Raw genomic sequence first — 24,768 nt, 5'->3', positions numbered from 1 at the left:
TACATTTCATACCTAAGTATTTTTTAAGCCGTTAATCAATTACAGTGATAATTTTCAAGTTATTTTTTTCCCCACAGCAGATTCCGCAAAACAATCAATTTCCATGAAGCCTGGCTGCATGTATTCTATCCATTCATTGACAAGTATTTACTATCTTTGTGAGGAGATAAGAACACACAGGTCAGTCTTTATTCTGTTTATTATATATGGGTTATATAAACACCACAAAATAGAAAACGGTGAGACTTTTTCTTCACAAGGAAACAATCATGACGTAAAAGAGCAACCTTAGTTTCATTATGTTGTTAATGAAAACATACCATGCTTGTTTAAGTGCTGTAGATGCATTAGGGAAACATTCTTATTCTGTATAACTCATGTTTTAGTGCAATAAGACATTTTTTGCAGCTCAAGATTTCAAGAAATCATGTGATTTATCATTAGTAAAATGTAGCTGTTTAGATTATAAGGTTGCTCTTTTATCAATTTTATTGCATAAACAGTATATATATGCTTTATATATTGTCAGGTATGAAATACTTTATCTCTATCGTAAATTGTGTTTTTACTGACAAACAAAACCAAAATAATAATAGTCATCCTATGCATTGGTTCATTTCCCTGGCACAAAATTAAATATAATTATTATAATAATATTTTTACCATAATTTTGGTTCGATCACGGCATAATCAATATTAAAATACCTGAATATAAATAACATGCTTTAAGCAAAATACTTGTCTATTTACAATTACAGACAAATAATTCATACTCAAGATTTACGCCAGACAAATCCACACATTGCTTTCTGTCAAATGCATTTTCTACTGAAGGCCACTTCAAACAAAGCATGTTAAAGAGTAGAATGATTTGAATATTAATAAAGTGATGAAAGAGTTTGCAATTTCCTATAACTAAATCAACAACCAGGATATGAAGGGAGGTTAAATATATACATATATCTTTTGACTACAACGATCAGAAAAGAAACGTACAACAAAAAGAAGTTGTTAGTACTGTCCAAAAATATCACAAACACTGACACGTGTCAAGATAAAGAATCAGTAACGCATTAGAAGACAACTAAAGTTTTCATGTCATTGACTTTAAAAGTATTAGGCATGACAAAGTATCTGTTATCTATGCACAGGCAGGGTTATGATCCACTGTTTATTTGTGTACAATATACCACACACTGTCTGCACAGAACATACTGGACCATACCTTTTCACTCTAACAATGATACAACGGGTGATTATTTTCTAATTGTGCCCTGTCTACATGCAGATCAAAAACATGAGAGTAGAGGTCAAAACTGGGCAAAAAGAAAATATAAAAAATGTTACATTTCATTTATTTTGCGTGTACGGCGAATACACATTGCTGAGATAGATTTATCTTAATAGCCAGTCAATCCTTTTCTGGACTTTGTCTCTAGCCTTCCTAAAGTTGATCTAAGTCTTAGTGATTAATGTGCAAACCTTTGTAGTGGAATCACTGATCTTCCTATCTCTCTAAATGCTCTATAACAGTGGTTCTCAACCCTGGTCCTCAAGTACCCCCTGTCCTGCATGTTTTAGATATTTCCCTGCTCCAACACACCTGATTCAAATGAATGGGTCGTTATCTAGTTACGCGGAAGCCTGCTAACGACCATTCATTTGAATCAGGTGTGTTGGAGCAGGGAAATATCTAAAACATGCAGGACGGGGTAATTGAGGACCAGAGTTGAGAAAACACTGCTTTATACAGACTACAGCACGTACTGCAGTGTGTGTTGAGTACACACCCTGCAGATGACATCAGCTGATATGCGCTCTCACTAACTATATGATGTCATCGAGGAGATGAGGTGTCCCCACCCAGTCCAGAGTTCTGGGCTCTGACGCAGCCATGATCATGCACATGAACTGTTTCCCCGTCCTCTTGTCAAGGGGGTAGATGGTCGTGGGGGTGAACCTCTTGTTGCTCTCGACAAACTCACACAGCTGATGGTAGATCTTCGGATACTCGTGACGCAGGAAGACTCCCCTGGTCTTGAGCTCGCGTTGGATATTGATGAAGCATATCTCTCTGGCCTTCCTCCCCTCCTCTCCCTCTTTGTCGATATCGGGTGTGCCCGGAGGAGGGGTGAGAATGAGAGTTTCCAGGTCGCTCTCTTTCTTGACGACCTTTTTGTCCGGGCTGGACGACGCCAGGGAGACCTTTGCATATTTTCGGACTGTCGGTGCTTGGACTCTCGGAGAGGGTCTGTTAGGCACTAGTTCACCAACAGCGATGGACACATTCAAGAGGAAACATTCATCGGGGTCATAACCCTTCCCAGCCTGCTGCAACTCCTTACAGTAGTTCCCCAGGTTGTCCTTGAAGCCATCCAGCTCTCTCAGGGACAAGTACGTGGGCGACATCAAGAGGCTCTGCAGTCCGACCTGCAGGAAGTTGTCAGCGGTCCCCGGGTTAGCGAAACCCAGGAAGAGGACTCCTCTCCCCCTGGACAAGTAGCCAGCTTTAGCAACGCGGGAGAAGGCTTTGTGGATCTCTGCATTCTCCCTGCAGTACTTGAGGATGTGCCTGCACACGCTGCTGATGCGTCCGTACAGACAGTTTCCTTTGTGGGAGTCCCAGTCGTCCCGGCGACAGTTGCGGGAGCAGTAGAACGTGTAGCAGCTATGACAGGATTTGAAGTACAGGCAGGCGTTGAACAGAGTCTCCGTCCTCTTGCACTTCCTGTTGGCACAGACCATGGTGTCATCGTCGTCCGTGCTGTGGTCCGGAGAACACTCCTCTGTACTCTTCTGCAAAGCATCGCAGCCACTGTCTGGGTCCTTAACCATGCAGGGGCTGGGTTTTGTGACGCTTGGAGGTCCTTGACTCTCCAGGCCCGGAGGCGCCCTTGTTCCATTTTCGTTGTCTTCGCTTATCAGTTGTTTCAGTTGGTCCAGCAGATCTTCACTCGGTCTCCTGTTGGCTGGGGGTTTGTAGTCGATAACGAGATCGGCCAGCAGCTCATCGAGTTGCTCTAGACTCTGCTGCAGGGAATAGTTGTTGTGTTTCCTGTCTTTGGTCGTTTCTGTCGGGTCGGACGGTGACTCCTGGCGTGGTGCTCCGGGGGTTTGTGCTGTGTCACCATCCAGGGCATCCCAGCTGGTGGGGCGCATGTCTCTCTGGTTATTGCTGCCTGCACGGATGTCATTGTCTGTTATGGTGATCTCCGGGGTCACGAACCACAGCCCACTCTTGCTGCTCCGCCCAGAATGATGAGGGCCTTTGTCTAACGAGTTCTCTGAGAGCGACAAGGCAGCATAGCGCCTGGGTGAACTGGACAGGTTCACTATGACTGGCTGCGTGGTGTCCGTAGGGGGCATAGCGTGCCTCCTCGTCTGGTAAAACAGGTTTTCGTAGCTGCGTCCTCGCTGTACCGCCTGCTCCCTTTCGTGGCGAGGATAGAGGATATTATCCCACGATTTGGAGTGGTTCCTGACCTCTGACCCCAGTGGGGTCGGTTCCACGTAGCTGTTTGTATACCACGGGGCCATCATGGGGTCCTGCCTCACTCTTGGGGGTGTAAACTGAGAAGACTGGTTGGAGTACCCGGATATGCTGGAGCGATACCAGTCATCCGTGTACACCTGGGACAGGCGAGGGCGCCGGCGGCCCTCAGTGTTGTAGGCCCTCAGAGGAACATAGGGCTCAGCTGGAGGGTTGAAAGGCCTGGCGTAGTACATCCGGGAGGCGTTAGGCTGGCAGGGAAACGCTCGCGGATCCTCCCCGTAGTAGGATCGAGCCTGTGGCGGAGGAGTAAAGTATGCCCCTGGCTCGGTTACCGAGTACGGCCTGCTGTAGACGGTCTGCGGGGGGTATCGGCTGGGCATGAGGTCCGTGTAATAGGGCCTGACTGGGAGGGTGTGAGCCCAGCGAGAACGTGGATCCTGCTGATACTGACTGTTCAGGGTGCTGCCTTGGCTGGTGAGGCTGGACTGATCGTCCTGGTAGTACGCCCTCGAAGTCGAGTATCTAACCGGGTCCTCGGTGTAGAAGAACTTGGTGGGTATGTTAGGGTTGGAGTACGCCCTCTGCTCCCTTCCCAGGTACTCCCTAGGCATTATGGGAGATGGGACCCTGTGCATGTCTAGAGGCTGGATGTAGCCGGGGGGGATGCAGGGGGTGTAGGGATACCCCTGTCGGAAATCTCCACTGTAGCATTCGCTTGGTGTTGGCGTGGGCGAGACGATGGTCTGGCGGGGGACGTACAGTCCCCTGCTCCCGCTGGCTTGGGAGTATCTCTGCCACGAACGCTCCGAGCTCAGGCTGGGAGCCCGTCTGACCGCGTGCTGCAGGTCGGAGGCGTCCGGCTTGATGTCCACCCGGCACCTGACGTGAGGAGCGATGGCCGGCTTCTCGTGCTTGCTCTCCTCGAAGCAGTCCGACACGAAGAGGGGAGAGTGCGGCTGCAGCTTGATGGGGTGGACGTCGTTCAGAAAAGCCCGGTTCGTGGAGTAGGGATGCGTTTCAGACGCCCTCAGAGACTCTGCAGCCTGGGGGGGTTCCCTCACGTTCCCGCCTGCTATGGGGGTGACTGTGATGGGCACGGGGGTGAGGCTGGTCTTGACCCTGGGAGCACTTTTAGACCTGGTCCTCTTCTTCGAATCTGTCCTGATGGTCTGGCTGTTTTTGTCCCGGCTGAGGTACTGTGGGGGTTGTCTAGTGTTGAACAGATCCGGGGAGGAGAAACGGAGATGTCCTGGCTGATCCAGGCCATTCCAGATCCCATCTTTACTCACTGGCTGATGCTCTGGTCTCTTGTAGGGGGACTCCATCGAGGCAGAAATGGACTGCGGGTCGTCCAGTGACTCGATGTAGTCAAAGCTACGGCAGTGTCTTTTGTTGATGATTTCCGGTTTGTCGATCATTTGTGAGTCACATTGTGGGAAGGGGCTGAGAGAAATGGCGTGCCCAGTGATAGGGTTGAGCTTGAAGTCCTGATAGAGCGTGGACACCAGTATGTCAGGGGTTTCTGTGCGTGTCATCTTAGTGGAAGTCCTCCTTCTCCATTCAGATTGATTCGAGATCAATACCACCTGAGGGGGGAAAAAAGAATATACTTTTTAGAGTTTTCACTCTGATATTAGACTTTCTGGATCATTCAATTAAGACATCACTGCGTATCTCAGAATTGAAGTGGTTTCTTTTGCACAAGCCAACATAGAGCAGCAAAAGCATACATAAGATAATGACATCCCAAAGGAAAAGTGTACGAAGAGCGAAAGTAATTGATGTCAAATCTGAACACACTTAATGAGCCTCTGGCCCTGCCTTGTTTTAGAAACATTTGTAAATTTAGGACAAAAAACTCCATTCTAGCTTTAAGAAGATGCATCAGTAGTTGGATTGTCCTATAGTTCAATGTGTCCATTCACAGGATGTCACAAATTGATGTATGGAGATCATATTCAAGCTTGAACCATTCTTTGCACTGAAAGCACAGAAAACAGTGTCTTCCAAGATACACAAAACGTTTCTGTAGAAAGTTAGTTTCCCTTATGAATATAATAGCTGTACATACACAAGACAACAATGAGGAAAAAGCCTTTTCAGTCGAATAAAAGACCCATCCACACACAACGTGCCTGTGTAAACAGGGCTTTTCAAACCACTGGAAACATTTACTGGTTTATAGTTGGTAAAGCTAACGGTTGTTTGACTTTCGACTTTTGTCAGAGAACCAGCACGCGGACCAGGGTCTTAATTCCGTGAAAGAAAAGCCCAGAGACAGGCTCTCCTGTTGGCTCTGACCCATGAGCTGACCCTGAGATACCATCTGTTCATCCTGAGAGGAGAGCACTGACCACCCATCTCCCCTCATCCTGGCTCCACAACACACCACCACAGCCTTAACCAGCCTGCCAGCACAAACAATAAGTATACAATTCAGTCCTCCGTAGGAAAACACAATCTTAAACTTAGTCACCAGGGTGTGCGTTGCAGTTAAAGTTATTACTGTTTTGAGAGATAAACAAATAACAAATCGGATGTGAAAAGAGTAATGCTATCAATTATGACGATTTATTTTAATTGCCTTTGGTCGCTGTCCAGATGTCTAACTGGAGTGCACCTGTAAAATGTCAGTGAAGCATGAACATTCTCTAATCAACCTGACATCATTGTCAGTCACTTAACGAAAATAGCAAGGAGGGTAAAATTAATTAACAACACACAGTATCATTCAGAAAGCAGGCAAATTGTCAGTGCTGTCACAGTGGTGGTCTCAACACACAGAGGGAAATGCTGTAAAAATCGAATCAAATCAAAGGAGCTGATTTAGTTGACTGCTGCCTGGGAGGCATGAAATAATGACTGTAAAAACTGAGCTGTGCTTCATTGGCAACAAAAAGTCCCCAGAATGAAATGTTGTGAGAGGATCAAGTAGGATAGATGCTCATTCATAGCAACCTAACCACTTTCGATATCCCAGAAAGACAAATATATCCATGGTGGTTATGGAGCGGAACCAAAGAAGTAAAATAATTTCACTGATGCAGCTTTGGGGTCCGTTTCAATCTATCATTTAGTAAATAGTGGCCTACCCTACATACCACTGGCCCCAAGCACTGTCGCTTGGAAACAGCACACACTTAAACACTGAAATAGTTTCACGGGCTGAGGGCTAGACGACTGCTCAGTCTCTGAAATGTCTTTCGGAGTTCACAAGAAATGCAAAATGAATCCTACCAGAAAGGTAATAAACTTAAAATGTCTCCCATTGAAAGATTTCTCCCCGTACAAAAAGTAAACAATTCGATGAACTACCGTCATTGCACCGTCGTGTTCACATAAAATTGAGGGCCATGAGTAGATATAAGGAGACTTATCACATAGTCTACTCTTTTTTTTTTGACAATCACTAACCTCTGGGAATAAATATTTAGTACATTTTGTCCATTTTATTAATGCGGCACGGCCGTACTATCACATCCTTCGCGGCTGACCCGATGCCTTTGAGCCAAGATGACATCACTGATAGAGATAGTCGCACATTCAAATATGCCTAATAATACCGTACAGCGCATAACACCAATAGTAAACTTTAGATTTAAACAAATCATTGCCATCTTCGACGAAAGTGACCCTTACCCTTGTCGTCAGTGACTTGGTCGCAAGTCGTTTACATGATCAATCCGCTGATAATATTGAGGTGCGAGCTCACCGCACCTGTTCCCTGCTTTTTAACCCATAACCAGTCATCCTGCTGTCCGTTATGTTCTTCAACGCGCGACAGGCAGCGTCTGAGACGCTCGTGATGCATTAGAAGGGGGTGTGTTTGAGCCTGCGCTGCGCTTGTAGGCAAGCAATAATATATGCGCGCGTGCGTGAACGTTCATTCTGCAGGCGATGGTCACGATGCGCGTTCTCACGAGACAGCTTCCAGCCTACAGTAGCTGAGTAATATAAACACGATCTTGTAAATCTGCTGAATGTTTAGCAAACAGTTTTCCAAATATTCACTCTTGATTTAGACGGGATTTGATCGTCATTAGGCTTGGTGGCAGACAGTAGGCTATAGTTTTTTTTATGAGGTTGTGGATGACAGGCTTGCTCTATTTATCTGTAATGACATGTAATCGATCATGTTGCCTTCATGAACTTATTCATGAGATGTATAATGGTAATAATAATGAATAATCTAACAATGTTGTCTACAAAAGACATTGTTTGCTGTGTCTGTTTTTAGCCTGATCCACACCTAAACGAACCCCTCCTGTTCTTGCACCCTCTCATCCCACTCTTCATCACCAGGCCTTCCTCCTACGCCACTCTGTCTCATCTTGCTCACCAGCAGTTCTGCTGGCAAAACACCAGCCTCAGACCAATGCTGTTTGGGTATAGCATTGGTGAAGTGGATCCTTGATAGCCAAGGCAAACAACCTCTGTTCAGCAGGTGGTAATGGCAGGCTGCCCCCCCCCCCTCACGTCTGGCCCCACCTCACGCCAGGCCCCCTCTCTGTCTCTGTGTCTCCGTGAACAGGTGATGGAGACAACAGACGGAGAGCCTCCAGAGCATGTGACCGCTGCGGTGGAACTGCGTAGCGAGGAAGTCCTGCAGCTCCCTGTCCAGAGCATGGCTGCTCCTCACCACCACACCTTCCTCACTCAGGCTGTGATGTGAGGAGTGATGATGTGAGGAAGAGGACGGGAACCAGCACTGTGTCGGTCCATCCACACTCAATTCAATTCAACGCACATTCAAATGGTCACCACCTGAGATGATCAGTGCTGATTGGACTGATAGAGGCCTCGTTCTCTAATGTAAGTCTACTCAGCGACAGGGCCTGGTTTCTCTGTTTCAGTAGAGGGCATCGTGCGCTCGTATCTGCCGCCGTGTCATACTTGCCTGCCGGATCGTAAAAAAAAAAAAAAAAATCAGCAATGCAGAACTGCATCGCCAAGTGAGCCTCCTCCATCTGCCGCGCACCATGTGCATCGGCCGTGATTCAGAACGACAGCGCAGCACGCTGGGTGAGACGCCCGGGATCCCAGGCAGGGGGGGGGGGAGAGAGCTGCAGCCGAGCGGGTGTGACTCGCCCACTCCTGCTCCGCTCGCGGTGGCACCTTCATCACTCCTCTTCAGCCTGTGGTTAGCAGACCTGAACGGCCGGATAGCAGGTGTTATGGGGCCCCTCCGAGGATGCGAGGAGAGAAAATCGATGTTATCCCGGTGATTAGAGGTCCTGTTTGAAAGGGATCAATCAGTCCAAACACCACATAGTTACACAGTGAAACTGAACAGGGCTGCAGTAGCTTTCTCAGTACCGTCGGGCTGAAACACTGTAGAGCTCTTTCTGTTTTTGTGACTCTGGTCCCATGTTGAAGAAGGCACTGGCGTTCCTCTTTGTGACAGTATACTCCATGAACTGAAGTGCCTTTGAAAGGCTAACTGTGTCTGTCACAGACAGTCAAATCCATTTTACTGCTGTAACCAGCTGACAATAGCAAAATGTAGCAGAGGAAAATCCATTTGAAGGGGATGCCATGGTAAATGAAAGTGGTAGAGGTTGGGAAAAGCTCTCAACTGTGAAATCTCCGAGTGATTCAAAGACGTTAAAGCTTCTGATGTTGAATATTTTAGATGTCCATATTTAGACCTCTTAAGTACACATATGTGTCGGAATGTAGCAGTCCTTACATATCCTGGAATATCATTATGAAATATAGATTCCTGAACCTGTGGGCCTTCACACAGAGACCCTTGGGTCTGGGCTAGAGACAGAGCTGTGTACATGGAGAATACTCCAGGACCTCCAGCCAGTCTTTTCCTAATTCCACTGGTAAAGCCAGATTAAACTGTCAACAAATTAAACTAAACCATTCCATCTCCTCAAACCTCTACATATCCACTTCTAAAGCCCTGGAGGAGAGTTCAGCCATCTTGCGGCAGGGCACCGGGGGGTTTCTGGGCTCACATGGCCTTGGTTTGGAGGATTAAGGGACAGCACAGAGCAGTGTTTTGGTGGCGGCCTCCACACAGATCAGCGGGGGGGCAGAAGCCTCCTTCACACCCGCCATCCCTCCCTGGCACTATCCGTTGGCAGGCTTGGAGCACAGTCGTGGAGGATCAGGTTGGTTTATGGACTAACTTACTGTAGTAGAGGATTGGGTTTCTTCAGAGTTAGAAACTGTGTAAGGGGGGGGGGAGAGTTGCTTATGAGCTTCAAGTTTATCTCCCTTTTTATATTGTAGTATTCACTATGTCAGACATTAAACTAAGGAATTTATGAATCCCTTTGATAATTCTGTGACGGCAGAAAGGGCGTTTGTCTTGACGCAGGGCTGATTAATGATGTCATCTGACTGGTTTGGAGTATTTGCATACAAGAGCAAATCCTAACTGGATTAGAAGAACAGGCCGGCACAGAGCATGCAGAAGTGTTAGATACATACATTTCATACCGAGCAACATTACACTCATAAACAAACGTGGAAACGAGACAGTGGGGAGCAGTCTCCATGGTAACCCGTACTGAGTAGGAGCAGAAGAGCCTGAACTGCTTTCAAAGGGAAGTGCAGATGGGAGTCCTCTATGGAGACCATAAAACTCCACAGACAGCAGATGAGGTAAATATGCATGAGTTTATGAAAGCACTGTGGACTATGTGCGAAAAGGGACAAGCATTTCGAGCACACTTCCAGTCTGAACAAGTTAGAAGCCATTGTGAGAAGTGAACCTATTGTATGACATTGTGAGCATCGCTGCATCATGTCATGCTGGTCTTATTAGCGACACGAGAGAGAAGCCCCCAGGACAGCTCGACTGGAACAGTTAGACGACCACAGAAGACCACAGAAGACCACAGAGAAGACCACAGAAGACCACAGAGAAGACCACAGAAGACCACAGAGAAGACCACAGAAGAACACAGAGAAGACCACAGAAGACCACAGAAAACCACAGAAGACCACAGAGAAGACCACAGAAGACCACAGAGAAGACCACAGAAGACCACAGAGAAGACCACAGAAGACCACAGAAGACCCCAGAAGACCACAGAGAAGACCACAGAAGACCACAGAAGACCACAGAAGACCACAGAAAACCACAGAAGACCACAGAGAAGACCACATAAGACCACAGAAAAGACCACAGAAGACCACACAGAAGACCACAGAAGACCACAGAGAAGACCACAGAAGACCACAGAAGACCACAGAAGACCACAGAAGACTACAGAAGACCGCAGAAAAGACCACAGAAGACCACAGAGTGAAACCTGCAGCAGAAGAAGATCTACAAAACTCTCACATAGGTATCTTCTTCAGGGAAGATCATTGCAACGCCAGAAAACTACATTTCCCATCAGCACTTACAGTAGTAAACTGAAGGTCTTCCCTGACAGTCTCCTGAGTTTGCAGAGAGGAATCCCAGAGAGGGGATTAATCAAATCCGTGCCTCGCCCCTCTGTCATCCTTCATCAGCCGCCAGAAAGACCATCGGTAGGCTTAGACCATGTGTAGAAACGTGACCCATGTGTTCAACACTCACTCTAACCACTGTCTTTCCCTCAAGAGTACTGCAGTCCAGTTTCATGTATAATCATCAGATATTTGAAGACGAATAAGGTTAGCTTTTTACCATTTGTTTTAAATATTGATTGAGACTAGTGTTTGTCAATGGGAGGTCATTCATGTCACGATGTTGAAAAACACAAATTATTCAAGACTGGACAGACTAATCCTCAGTGCCTCAGTTGAGAAGAATCAATGAGGTCTTTCTACTCATGGATATTGTTTATCTTAAAACAGCTTAGTCAGATCTATACTACAAACTGCAGCTCGGCCAGAAATGTCATGTACAGTAAGTGCAGGGGTATTCATATTGGCCGGACAACCAAAACTGCCCCTTGGTTTTATAGTTTCGTCTTGCAAGCTAAACTCTCCAAGAGACCTTAACTCCAACTAAGCAGCAGTTGCAAGTGCCAGCTCCTCTCACTTCTGTGCCCTTTTAAATGTTTACTTTTTTAATTCACTGTAGCATTCTTTAAGCAAAAGTTTGGTTACCGAGTCCTTGTAATCGTGTCGTTTTCCACGTATCAGTGACAGTCACCCAGATACACCTGCGCATGTAGCATCTCAGGGTTGCTAAAGTGGGTCAGTTCCTGAAATATCTCGGCTCTGAGATCTGGACGTCACTGCCCCCCTCCCCTTTGTCTGATGCAGAGAAAGACTCATCTCTGTGTTGGAAGATAAGGAGAGCTGAATTTAAATATGACATTTCCCTTCTGCACTGTGAGGCCTGGCGTGTCTGGGCTGTTTCTTGAAACCACAGTGTCGGCGCACTGTGTGCTCAAAAGGGCTGTTTCCAGTATTTGAGAATTAGCCTGTCACCTCAAATAGTGTTTAAATGTCAACAATTACTCCTATTCAGTTGGGTCAACGGTATTATACTACTTTTCACCTACTCTAAGTACAGTATCTATGCTATTTAGGTTTTAGTTGGAGTTGTGAAGGGCATATGTTTAGTAAGTATGAATTTGCACACTTGAAGAGTAGATAACACACTTGTTCAATAATGCAGTAATTTAGCTTTCATCCTAAGCAACAGACAAGCATGTTGGATGGAGGTCAGATAAGATGTATTCGTAGTTGTAATCCTGCAGCTTTTTAATCAGCTGGATGAAAGCCGCGGCCGAGACAGGGTGACCTTTGACCTTCCTGGAGCAGTTATCAGACATTATGAGCTATATAACATCCTTTACAAATTGGATTGTGCCGGTGTGTAAAACTTTCAAGGGAAAGAGAAATTGATCCATTCCTTAATTAAAATCGAACACTCTCCGTGTTTTGTCCCTTTGCCACTAGTAAGCTTTTCCACCATTTCAGTCTCAGAGCTTCATTTCCAGAGATGGGTTGTATCTCTAGGTACATGTTGCATTTCTAGATGTTTCTCTCTTTAAATACTGGATGTATCTCTTGATGTGTGTTGGGTCTCTAGATTCTGTTTGTGTCTGCTGGTACTGGCTGACACTATTGTTATGCTACTCTGCTGGTTGTGTTTGGCTAGTTGGGTAGGAAGAAAGATAGCAAGTGAATGTTTTGGTTTTTTTTTGTCACCGTGTCTTGCAAGTTTTGTTTTCTGTTCTTGATGCTTTGTTGTTGCCACATGTTACAGACAATACTGCTTGTCGTTCCTTGTGTTGTTGATGTATGGTTGTCTGTTGTTGTGCCTCTTGCTTTGGCAATACGGTTGTAATGACTGTCATGCTAATAAAGCTGACTTGAATTGAATGTGAATCAATGGGTTGTTAAGAAAAAGTTGGAAGAAAGAGTTATGACCATGTTCTCTGTCATTTTAAAACAATGGGGGAGATTATTTGTAAGTAATTACCAAATTAGCAAAGTGACTAAAATCCTTTAAAGCTGTGCTTTTTACCGTTGCCAGTATTCTGAAACTCAGTCAACACAGTTCTAGTAGAAAGGAGAAAAGCCTTGCTCATCCATGAACAGTATTAGCATGCATGCCAGCTCAATTCAGATTCATAGGATTGTTAAAATGTTGATCCCTGTGCGTGGTCGCAATCATAGATATATATAAAGGCCTTTATATATATCTATGGTCGCAATTGCTTGGAGTCATTATGATGTCATTTACTGATTCTAAATCCTAAATTCTAAATTCTGTTTCCTGTGTTTCACTAGATTCTGTCACCTCATGCATCACATGGGTTGGCTAAACGGCTGCTGTATGCGTAGACTGGGGCTCTCACGGTTTATACTCCATCTGTTACATTTCATATACTGCATGCTGAATTAACAAATACATTCACAAATGAGATTCAACTAGGATACAATAGAGCCAGAATTCCAAGGATCTGACAAAGACCATTTATTGCCACAGATCCTGAAACTACAAAAGCATTATTGCCTCACAGTTATCTTCCCTCAGAGAATGTTTGAAGTTACATAACCACCTACTCCTTTGATGGTGCTGTGTTTGGAGGTCTGGGGGTCTGTGGAACTGGACAGACTGCAGCTTTGCTCCACCTTGTGGTCATTCCACCTCTTCCAACAACTTACTATACCTCAAACCAGTATAATGTCAGTATACATCTTTGTATACTAAGATAATACTAACACAATTTAGTTTTATAAACTTTGAATGCCTTAGTGTAACATAACACAATTGTATAATTCCTCATGAAACTGTTGGTTGCATTTTGAGAAAAGGTTTACGATTATCAAAATCATTTGAAGTCAGTTTTGGTCATAGACTTTATTGAGCATGTGTGCATTTTACTTGATAGCATAGTCTTTTTCACATAATTATTTAGCTACACTGCAAAGAACATCAAATATACTTTCTACATGTAATTCAATACTCCACTATGATTTACAAGATATATAATTCTGATATTTGTTTTGTTTATCTTGGATACATAGCCTTTGTTTATTGATTGATACATCGGGCAGGCATCAACTGACAGTCAATTTCACAGAAATTCATAGTGTAGATAGAAGAAACAACCTTTTCAAAATTAAAATACTTAAATCTGCATTTAGAAAGAGGAAACCACACAATAGCAATGACGGAATAGGAACTGTAAACATACATTCATATAATCCATCAAAAAAAAAAAAACATAATGAGAATTATGTAACAAGTCTCTGGAATGTCATAACAATGAAATTCTAGATTGTTGTCGTTGTCTGAATTGATTATCTCAAAAAAGCCTTTGCTCCAACAGCAAAACCTTTTAGCGGCAGGATGTACATCATGGTACATTCTAATGGTAACTATATTAGTTTTGAGAGGATGTTAAATGACTTTCAAGTCTATTTCATATTACAGTCAAATACACTATGTTTGCATTGAATGTAATGGCACTAGAAAAAAATATTTTACAAAAAGTGTTCAAATAATTAAAATTACGCAATAACAACAGTACCGAAAAAAAGGGCATGAAGATAATTAATAAGAGAAAATTGCAAATCAAAGTCAAACGAAATCGACGTTCAGTGACAGACACGGAAAATATCACTAAGCACAGCCAGCAGCAAGGAGAGATGACATACTAGCGATCTACCATGTGCCTGTACGACAATACTACTATGGCTTAACAGTTTACACAACACTTACACCTATGCACTACTAGGCTATGCACGGATCACAAGGTGCCACTGTGGATGCAAGGCTGACGCGCAGGGGAAGCACAAGGGTTACACCGGGAGATTCTGCTTTTCCTAACTGATTCTAATCTCATCATATTGCCATAAAGTGTACCCGTGCCCAAGTTGGGATGGGGTGCTCTTTTATTTGGAAGACGTTTTCAGTGCCTTGCAAATGGATGGTTTCTAAGAGAGATTCTGTAATTATCCGAGGATTGCTCTCAACAGAACGATCCGTAGCGCTCGATAGTGGGATCAAACGTTTCAAGGAGAAAACCTATTGCTGTGGTAAAACCCACAGCTGACAATCCTATACGCTTCGTTTGTTTGAAATGTCGAGATGAACCAAGGAACATTCTTCGGCTGAGCTTTCTTTGGACTTGGCCCCTAACTGACCGTGTGATGGCTGGTGTTAAGAAGCCGTGGCTCGGCTATCACACAAGCTGACGATACAAGTGCTTCTCGACACAACATGTGCCCTGTAAAATTCAAGTATGGTTTTGCTATACTCTGTGCGTAGACACGTTTTCAAAACGACAAACAGATTCTAAAACACACGCTTTCTGGGTTCGTCACCCAGAGATCATCAACGTCGCAACAGTGCAATGAAAGACCTGGCCCCTCACGGCGACAGAGTCACGTTTACCCAGTACGTCCCTGAGAAAGCTTCATTACATCTGACTCTCTCATCATAAGGCATGTTTCTAGCCCAGGCGGAGAACATCGAGGGCTTTCTTATTGTCGTGTAACAAAAGAGGGGAAAAGGTAAAGCAGCAAAGGCATTCTCACAACAAATACACACTTCTACTATATTAACCAGTTCAACTACGGGGTGACTTCACAGTAACAAGCGCCTGTTTCGAGTGGTTGAAAACACAACCATTGTCTCCTATGCAGACATGCAGCTAAAATATCGCAAGGTGTTAAAACTGTCAGTTTATGTACGCTGAACAGAGATCATTTGAACAACAATGCAACTATGCTGACTGCACTGACTCATTGAACGACCAACCCAAGCGTGGGTAAAAGTCACACAGATTTTACTGTGAAAGATGAACAGATAAGTAGAAACAGCATAAGGTTCAAGTTTTTTTTTTACAGACTGCCCATAAACTTTGTAAATACTACAATTTCTAATGATTGATAAGGTCCAAATGTCAAAACATCCATACACTGTTATCTTTCACTGTAGTGTTTTATCATGAAGTCCATAAATGTCACATGTATAATGACACAAACTATTAAACGGACCAATGTGATTGTGTGAAAGATTTTCTTTACATACAATTCCACCACAGAACGATGAATTAGGAATGTTTTTGTCTGTGCTTCTCTATGGGTGAGTTTGTTTGTGAAAAACTTCATCTTGAAAAGCTGTCAGGGAATGTTTGGGATAGACACTTGTGGTGTCTGCAGTGTTTTGAACTTGTACAGGCAGTAGATTATATCACAGGAGGATTTTTTTTTCCAGAATACATGAAAGTCCATGAGAAGGATGTGATGTCATTCCGTTGGTCCGTTGTGCATTGAGGAAAAAGGGGCGGGGTCTGTCCGTCATTCTGTCTGGTTGGGAAGGGGGGGGGGGGATACACCTTCTCAGTCTGAGAAGAGACTGGCAAATGATTTGCGCAGGTTGCGTATGGTCTCAGCCTTCGCCTCGTCCTGCCTAAGGCTGTCCGATGACGTTTCTGGAATGTTGAAGGCATTGGTAAGAGACTGGGATTTGCTACAAAGAGAGGAGGGTGCAGTAGAGGAGAGGAAGAGGTGTTAAAGTCATGCAGCAAACCCACAGGATGGTGAGCACAGATCACAGCGGGGAAGAGAGAAGGGGAAGCTCATTCTTGGATGACGGAGGACATTCTCACAGTGTGCATCTCCATTCGGTAAAGCTTCACTGAAGTCCAGCATCGACTTGAACTTCATATGCAAAGTGAATGCCCATGCATTGTCTTTTTCGGTATGTTTTTTAATCATCATATCTACATGATTTATTCCGATTAAAAAAAATCGGCGTTTCTTTGTCCTTATCAGCTATGCCTGATGATAATTAAGCGCAGCAGTCAAATGTGTGAGAGTACAGATATGAAGAGACTCATTTGGCAAGCAACCGACAATCTGTTTGAAATACATGCCAACAAATCACCTTCAAATGAGACAGAGAGATAATGTATGTTTTTTTTATATCAAAGATTGTGTAGGCTTTGAAACGGAAGGTTTATGTATATGAGTACATGCACACTCTACGGTAGTTACTGCATACTGGAATTTGAGGTTACGGGTTGTGTTCTGAAGCAGCCATACTTACTTCAGCTGGGGAGAGCCACCGGTAGACGGGCTCTCTTGGGAGGGCTTTTGGGGGGGCTGGGGCTTCTGCTGCAGGGGGGGCCTGGCCCCTCCAGGGCCTCCCTGGCCCTGACCAGCCGGGCGAGGCTGCTGGGTGGTGGCCCCCGCTGGCCGTGGGCCAGGGGGCCTCTGCTGCTGGCTGGCCCCCTGTGACTGCTGCCTTGGCGGAGGACCAGGCCTCTGTTGGGGGGGCCTCTGACCCCCGGGGGCCTTCTGGTTTTGACCCGGACCTCCAGGAGGGGGCTTCTGCTGCTGGGCCCCAGTCTGCTGTGGAGGCCTCTGGGCCTGGGGAGGGGTACGCTGGGGGGAGCCCTGGGCTGGGGGGGGTCTCTGACCTTGAGCAGCAGTCTGGCCTGGAGGAACCCGCTGCTGGGCCCCGGGCGCCGGGTTAGCCTGCCTGGCCTGCTGAGGCTGGGCCGGAGGGGGCTGGCTGCCGGGGCTGGTGACTGGGGCCTGGACCGGGGGCTGGCCTTGGGGAGAGGGACGCTGCTGGGGGGGAGCACCCTGGCGAGGAGCTGCAGTACCAGCAGCTGCCTGCTGGGGGCCACCTTCAGAGGACACACACACAGCGCACCATATCAGCAGGGTGTTCCTGTAAGTGGATCCTTACGAGATTACAATGTTTTTCAGAAGATAATCTTTTTACCTTGGGGTGGGGGGCGCTGTTGAGCTTGTGGGACTATTGGCTGGGAGATGGGCTGAGGAGATGGAGCTTTCTGCATGGACCACATCAATTATGAAAACAGAGAATGTACTTTGACGAGAAAGAGACTAACAAGTCTACTTGACTTCAATTATCCTGGGTCGAAAGCACATTCACTGGAGGGCATCCTTTCACACCGCGCTGTAACATTTAAAAATCATCTTCCCTCACCTGTGTCGTCTGGCCTGAAGTGGCTCGGGTAAGGGAGGGGCTTGCGGTGTGAGGGATGGTCTGGTTCATCTTGGAGACCACCAGGTCAGCGATGAGAGCCCTGTCATCGTCCTGCTGGTCTCCTATCAGAGGCATGGAGCAGCCAACCACCTGGGAGGGTGAAGAAGCACCTCTTAGTGTACTCGTTTAGGACACATCTGAGGTGGTGAGGTGCCTCAGGCTTCCTCGTCTACTAGTTTCCGTCCTCACCTCGATGATGTGATCCCTCCCGTCTTTCCCATGCAAGGCCTCCACAGCGCACATGTCGAGACCTCCAAACACCTCGGAGCACGAGTCCACCCACATCTGGTACCTGCCGGAGCACAAGGGAACCGCCGTGAGCCGAGGACAGCCCAGCCTTCCCGGCCCAGCCCAGCCCAGCCAGCCCAGCCTTCCCAGCCCAGCCCAGACCAGTCTGCCCAACCCAGCCCAGCCTTCCCAGCCCAGCCTTCCCGGCCCAGCCCAGCCCAGCCCAGACCAGCCTGCCCAGCCTTCCCAGCCCAGCCCAGCCCAGTCTGCCCAACCCAGCCCAGCCTTCCCAGCCCAGCCTGCCCAGCCCAGCCCAGCCCAGCCCAGACCAGCCTGCCCAGCCTTCCCAGCCCAGCCCAGCCCAGCCAGCCCAGCCTTCCCAGCCCAGCCCAGACGAGTCTGCCCAACCCAGCCCAGCCTTCCCTGCCCAGCCTTCCCAGCCCAGCCCAGCCCAGCCCAGACCAGACGAGTCTGCCCAACCCAGCCCAGCCTTCCCTGCCCAGCCTTCCCGGCACAGCCCAGCCCAGACCAGCCTGCCCAGCCTTCCCAGCCCAGCCCAGACCAGCCTGCCCAGCCTTCCCAGCCCAGCCCAGACCAGTCTGCCCAACCCAGCCCAGCCTTCCCAGCCCAGCCTGCCCAGCCCAGCCCAGCCATCCCAGACCGGCCAGCCCAGGAGAACCACACAGCTGACCGGAGCCCAGGCAGACCTTGCCTGGGTCAGCTCTTACCTCTCAGACATGGCCACTTGCTCCAGCATGGCAGAACCTGTGTTGGTTTTCCAGTTCCCAGAAATGGATGTCCTCCTGTCCAACAGAAAAAGAACCTTCAGTTAGGTTCCGAGAGCGTCTGAGTTCTGTGGATTAGCCGTGGGGTCGGAACTGTAGAACGCTCGCTCCACCAGAGAGTGGGCGTTCCTCAAACTCACATGTACGCTTTGTAATTGCTCCCTATCTTCTGGATACGGACATCATATTTTGCATCGATGAAAGGTTCGGATGTGGCGTAGGTTTTTGTCAAGGCAACAACACTTGCAATATCTTGAAAGTCATATTGATTGTCTACTTTCACCTGTGGGAGGAGAATCAATCGTTTTATCATCTCCTGGCATCAGTAGTATTAACCTTAACCCTGTCAATCGTGTATCTAATCTACAACACTCTATTTTTACATTTGGTACTTTATACTGTACATTTAGCAAATGCTTTTGTTGTATTTTTTTCCTACAACTGTTGACCTGTGTCCTACCTTTCCCATCCCTGAGTGGGCATGTCCCATCTTCACGACCACAGGGAAACCAGGGGTGGTAATCTGTATGAAACAACATGAACACAACAATACTACATAAAGCCTACATAAGCCTACATAAAAAAAATGACTAAAATGACTAAATGTAAATGTAAAGCCATATGTCCAAATGTATGTATTTTGTCACATACATGTACTGTACATTGTTTATCATCATTGTTTATCAAGTTATGATCCCTTCCCACTGTTGCATGGTGAGCTAGGCATCTAGATAGAGTGGCCAGTTAGGGTCAGGAAGCAGCTCTGAAAACAAATAATCCCCAGTGCATTCCCACTGTGTGAGAATACACCGAAGCCAGCTAGTAAACGTTATTAAGGGGTGATTCATGTATTTTTTTTCTGGGAGACTGGCCACACACAGCCTACCTGCAGAGGCAGGGAGGGGGAGACTGGCCACACACAGCCTACCTGCAGAGGCAGGGAGGGGGAGACTGGCCACACACAGCCTACCTGCAGAGGCAGGGAGGGGGAGACTGGCCACACACAGCCTACCTGCAGAGGCAGGGAGGGGGAGACTGGCCACACACAGCCTACCTGCAGAGGCAGGGAGGGACATGGTCGCTCTGCAGCTGCACCAACACAACGCTGTGAGGAGCAGCTCTCCTCTCTATGAGGAGCTGTGAGGAGCAGCTCTGCTCTCTATGAGGAGCTGTGAGGAGCAGCTCTCCTCTCTATGAGGAGCTGTGAGGAGCAGCTCTCCTCTCTATGAGGAGCTGTGAGGAGCAGCTCTGCTCTCTATGAGGAGCTGTGAGGAGCAGCTCTCCTCTCTATGAGGAGCTGTGAGGAGCAGCTCTCCTCTCTATGAGGAGCTGTGAGGAGCAGCTCTCCTCTCTATGAGGAGCTGTGAGAAGCAGCTCTGCTCTCTATGAGGAGCTGTGAGGAGCAGCTCTCCTCTCTATGAGGAGCTGTGAGGAGCAGCTCTCCTCTCCATGAGGAGCTGTGAGGAGCAGCTCTCCTATCTATGAGGAGCTGTGAGGAGCAGCTCTCCTCTCTATGAGGAGCAGCTCTCCTCTCTATGTGGAGCAGCTCTCCTCTCTATGTGGAGCTGTGAGGAGCAGCTCTCCTCTCTATGTGGAGCTGTGAGGAGCAGCTCTCCTCTCTATGTGGAGCTGTGTGTGGAGGAGGGGAAACCAACAGAACCCAGTATGCAGCAGCTCTACAGGGCCTTGTAAATGTTGTCTGAGACTGAAACAGACCAGGCCAGAGCTCAGGCTGAGCTGGCTTAATTAACCCTTAGAGGGAGTACAGTTAAATACAACCATGTCTTCTTTAACACTGCTCTGGGCGGCAGATCCGCACAGAAGGGGCTTGCTCTGTGTAGTTGCCTGGGGGACAGGACTATGTGAGGCTGGCTGGGCGGGGTGTGCGGGAGGGAGGAGGAGGGAGGCGGGGAGGAGGGCAGAGCAGAGCAGATGGTAGAACACCCACCATTTCCTTGTGGTTGGGATAGTACACCTGGTCTATCAGTGGGAACTCCTGTGGACCAAGTTGCTTGTACAATCTGGACATCTGAGCGAACTGTAGACATAAATGTTTGTCAGAATATAAGACAAATAGTATAAAAGGTGGTATGAACATCACTCTCTGGTTCATCAATCATCAACCAGGGCCAGATGAGGACTGGTGTCATACATACGTACCACCCATGGCTTGTCACAAAAGTTGTACACAGAGTGCAAAGAGTTAACACTAGGCAGACCAGCATACTGCAAGCCAATCACTATGTTTCGGAAATCTCCATTTTTGGCCATGCTGAACGCGTGCTGCCTGACCAGAACAAAGTCTGGCTTGAAACACCTGGACAGAGACAGGGAGGAGGAAACAGACATCAGCATCACATGATGTTGTCCGGTTTAAACTGATAACATCTGTCTTTGCTATCTCAGCCTGGGTATCTGGGTGTTGGCAGACTTCCCACATAAACAACACATTCAGCCACCTGCAGCATCTATTATCGACAAACGCTGTGTTTAGAAGAGTAAGTGATTTAAAGTAGATAAGTGTAAAAGGTCTTATGTACTTCTGTTAATTACAATTAGGAGATCAGCTATAGCCTTATTATATGTTTATGTATTCTGTTGTATTATTCGTTCATATAGACTATATATGCTTCTCCTATAACCTATATTATGTTCTGGTGACAGACATGGGTCTATGACGTAGTCTCCACCTGATTGAATAACAAACACCTGTTGGCTGAATGCTGTCATTGTGTTCCCCTTTGTACTATAAATTCCGCCCTCTGACCTTCATGCCTCAGAGATTTTGTTTACGACACTGTGTGTGTGCTGGCTGGTCATTATTCCTGGCAAGTGTTCAGATTCTCCATCTTCAGATTGCTTCATACTCATAAAACCCAGAACCAAACTGAATGATCAAATCGTTCTTGAAGACATGTACAGAACCTTTCTTCCTGAAGTGTATGTGCATAATCCAGCACTGATTGCTTATGTCACTCAATTCACTTAACCAAGACAAACAAACGTACAGTATTGTACATCCATATATAACGCTAGTTTCAACCATGGACACTTACTTGGTGATCTTGTTTCCATTCCTTATTGCTTCTATGTCCACACTGAAGGTCCCTGTGGCGTGAGCCAGCAGATTGATCTCTGAAAAGTCAGCCTGGGAAAGAGAACACCAGTTACACAGCAGAACCAACCAGCAACGTCAGACCAGTCGTTCTGCTGGATATGTAAACCAGCAACACCAGACCAATCACACGCCACACCAACCATCAAGTTGAAACAGGAAAACAGAAGGGGGTTGGGTGGAGGGAAATAGAAAGCTCAATGCAGCATGAAAGGAGACAACAGAAAGAAGGAGGCAGACGAAATGCTTCAGGGTGCGACCATAACACCCCCCCTCCCCCCCCCCGCCCGCACACACCCACACACATTACTCTGCTTGCCTGCTACGATAAGCTGCAATAGCATTCTCCTGCATTTTTAATACATGCTGTTACAGCCTGCGGGTCCATGGAACCTAGTCTCCTAAAGGATTCTTTGTTCTCAGGTACTTGAGGATGCGTTTGCATGCAGCACCACTCCAAGTCTCGTTTGGGTTGGACCGTTCAATGGTTGGACAGCAATGGTGAGAGAAAGCCTCAGAGTGTGTGAAGCTGAGGTCTACCTCCACCCCTACACCTCATCCTGAGACCCCCTGAGGTCTGCCTCCACCCCTACACCTCATCCTGAGACCCCCTGCAGTCTGCCTCCACCCCTACACCTCATCCTGAGACCCCCTGCAGTCTGCCTCCACCCCTACACCTCATCCTGAGACCCCCTGCAGTCTGCCTCCACCCCTACACCTCATCCTTAGACCCCCTGCAGTCTGCCTCCACCCCTACACCTCATCCTGAGACCCCCTGAGGTCTGCCTCCACCCCTACACCTCATCCTGAGACCCCCTGAGGTCTGCCTCCACCCCTACACCTCATCCTGAGACCCCCTGAGGTCTGCCTCCACCCCTACACCTCATCCTGAGACCCCCTGCAGTCTGCCTCCACCCCTACACCTCATCCTGAGACCCCCTGCAGTCTGCCTCCACCCCTACACCTCATCCTGAGACCCCCTGCAGTCTGTATCCACCCCTACACCTCATCCTGAGACCCCCTGCAGTCTGACTGCACGTCGAATGAACTCCAGGGTTACCACAGGGTAGAGGGATACTCTGCAGTCTGCACACATCCATTTTAACCTGCCCCTTAATAGCCTCCACCCACACATTAACATCCTCCTTGGAATAGTTCCAAAATAGGACTAGTGATCAACATGTGAACTCCACTCTACAAGGGAAAGGATGACTGAGCTGAGATTTGCTTTGCGATGTGGCTAATGAAAACAGACCATTCCTTGACTCTGACAGAAACACTGTAAGAACTTTGTACTCTTCTGATCTTCATCTTCTGCTGTACATGCATTGTTCGTACATCGCCATGGATAAAACGTCTGCTAAATGAAACAAAGAAATATTGATAAACTTACATGTTCCACTCTGATATCATATTCACCATGGACTTTTTTACCTTTGAAGACTTTCACCCTGAAGGAGAGATGCAACACAATTGAAGTTTATGTTCATTTAGTATTCAGGTGTGGAATCATGGCGGTATTCTAAGCATGCTGATTTCCCAGGGATCCAATCCTTACATGCGGTGTGCATGCCATATGTCATATTGCCACGATAAAATCGCAGTCCAATCAAACTTTAGGTGGGCTGTGTCACTGTCACGACCGCCAGACATAGGCCTACAGCCTATCTGCTCCACAAAGGATAAACATGGTGGCCACATCAAGGTCACCACACAGTACCTTAAGGTCACTACAGCATACAGAGATGTGTAAACCACAACTACACAGCGCTGGTATCATTATTTAAAGCATAAGCTGTATTGTCAAGTTGACAGTGGGCTATAGCCGAACAGTGGTGTGTCTGGCAGGGGTGATTGTCATGGTTTGACTTGGAGATATTAGCATGCCACTGTTGATGAAAGGCCTGGGGAGTATCACGTGGTGCAATTTTACTACATCCTACTTTAAAAGTCTGCTTACCAGTCGGTTTGTTGGTCATCGATAACCAGCAGTATCTTGGCCCCAGTCGCAGCTCTGTCCGTGGCTTCGTTGAACGTCGCAGCTGCCGCGGCAGTGGTTTGTTTGACAGCGTTGGATATGGAGGAGAAAAATCCTGCACCGCCAGACTGCTGGCTGGTGGATTGACGCCTCTCTGATGGCCCTGGCGACACTGCAGGGCTTGTCTGCTGCGGCGGGTCGGGGCGTTGTAGGTCAGTCATATACCCGTTGGGAAGATTGGACATAAAATTGCTGTCCGACAGTCGGCGACGCAGATAATTCATGATGGAGATGAGAAATGTGACCGTAAAGATGTCAAATAAATCCTTCGGTGCAAATGCACTATTGACCGGTTTTCAGTTTGACAGTATAGCCTAGGCTAATTTGCCATTTGAGAAGAAAAATATTAAATGTCAAAACAAATGATCCTTTCAGTATTCAAGGGAGTAAAAATATCAGTTTCTTTGAAGTCGCCTTGTCAGGTGCGTGAAGATTCGTGACTGCTTAGTCATGTGCTTCAAGAAAAATGTAAAGGAGGGAAAATAATCATCATATAGTTTCGTTTGCAGAATATAAATTGGGTTAAGACAGTTGTTCATCAATTAAATTATTTCCTTAGTTTATACAAATCATATCGAATGATTGTGGAATAAGTGTCCTTAAAGTAGCCTACGGTTATTTTGTAAATACAAACAAAACCAACAAGAACGTCTGATTTAAAAACCTTAA

At 46.9% G+C, this 24,768-nt stretch overlaps 2 protein-coding genes across 3 annotated transcripts; both read right to left on the bottom strand.

Moving 5' to 3' along the window:
• Positions 1–1,827: 1,827 nt before the first annotated feature.
• unm_hu7912 (un-named hu7912) lies at positions 1,828–5,028 on the bottom strand. Its single transcript, XM_067228315.1, has one exon. The coding sequence runs from the start codon at positions 5,026–5,028 to the stop codon at positions 1,828–1,830; it is 3,201 nt and encodes a 1,066-aa protein (XP_067084416.1).
• An 8,749-nt stretch (positions 5,029–13,777) lies between these two features.
• syn1 (synapsin I) lies at positions 13,778–24,422 on the bottom strand. 2 transcript variants are annotated; one of them, XM_067228066.1, is made up of 13 exons: positions 24,022–24,422; positions 23,455–23,512; positions 22,003–22,094; positions 21,107–21,263; positions 20,895–20,984; positions 19,407–19,469; positions 19,087–19,229; positions 18,890–18,964; positions 18,123–18,225; positions 17,874–18,023; positions 17,646–17,715; positions 16,962–17,547; positions 13,778–16,382 (listed from the first exon to the last, which is right to left on the bottom strand). In XM_067228066.1, exons 1-13 carry the CDS (start codon positions 24,321–24,323, stop codon positions 16,253–16,255), a joined length of 2,019 nt encoding a protein of 672 aa, XP_067084167.1. In that variant the 5' UTR covers positions 24,324–24,422; the 3' UTR covers positions 13,778–16,252. The 2 variants fall into 2 exon arrangements, with proteins under 2 accessions (XP_067084167.1, XP_067084165.1); XM_067228064.1 differs by having other exon boundaries at positions 13,778–16,344.
• Positions 24,423–24,768: the final 346 nt, after the last annotated feature.

This window comes from Osmerus mordax, chromosome 24, assembly GCF_038355195.1.
Source record: "Osmerus mordax isolate fOsmMor3 chromosome 24, fOsmMor3.pri, whole genome shotgun sequence".
NCBI lineage: Eukaryota > Metazoa > Chordata > Actinopteri > Osmeriformes > Osmeridae > Osmerus > Osmerus mordax.
The sequence above is the reverse complement of the archived record's forward strand: the minus strand, read 5'-3'. Positions and strand labels throughout refer to the sequence as shown.

Bases quoted from the DNA above. Each gene is read 5' to 3' on its own strand.
- unm_hu7912 (XM_067228315.1), bottom strand. From the start codon at position 5,028: ATGACACGCACAGAAACCCCTGACATACTGGTGTCCACGCTCTATCAG.
- syn1 (XM_067228066.1), bottom strand. From the start codon at position 24,323: ATGAATTATCTGCGTCGCCGACTGTCGGACAGCAATTTTATGTCCAAT. The intron at 18,965-19,086 runs GTGAGTTTGAGG...TCTGTTGGACAG, and splicing joins AGCAATTACAAAGCGTACAT to GAGGACATCCATTTCTGGGA. The intron at 17,716-17,873 runs GTGAGGGAAGAT...TGGTCCATGCAG, and splicing joins CTTCAGGCCAGACGACACAG to AAAGCTCCATCTCCTCAGCC.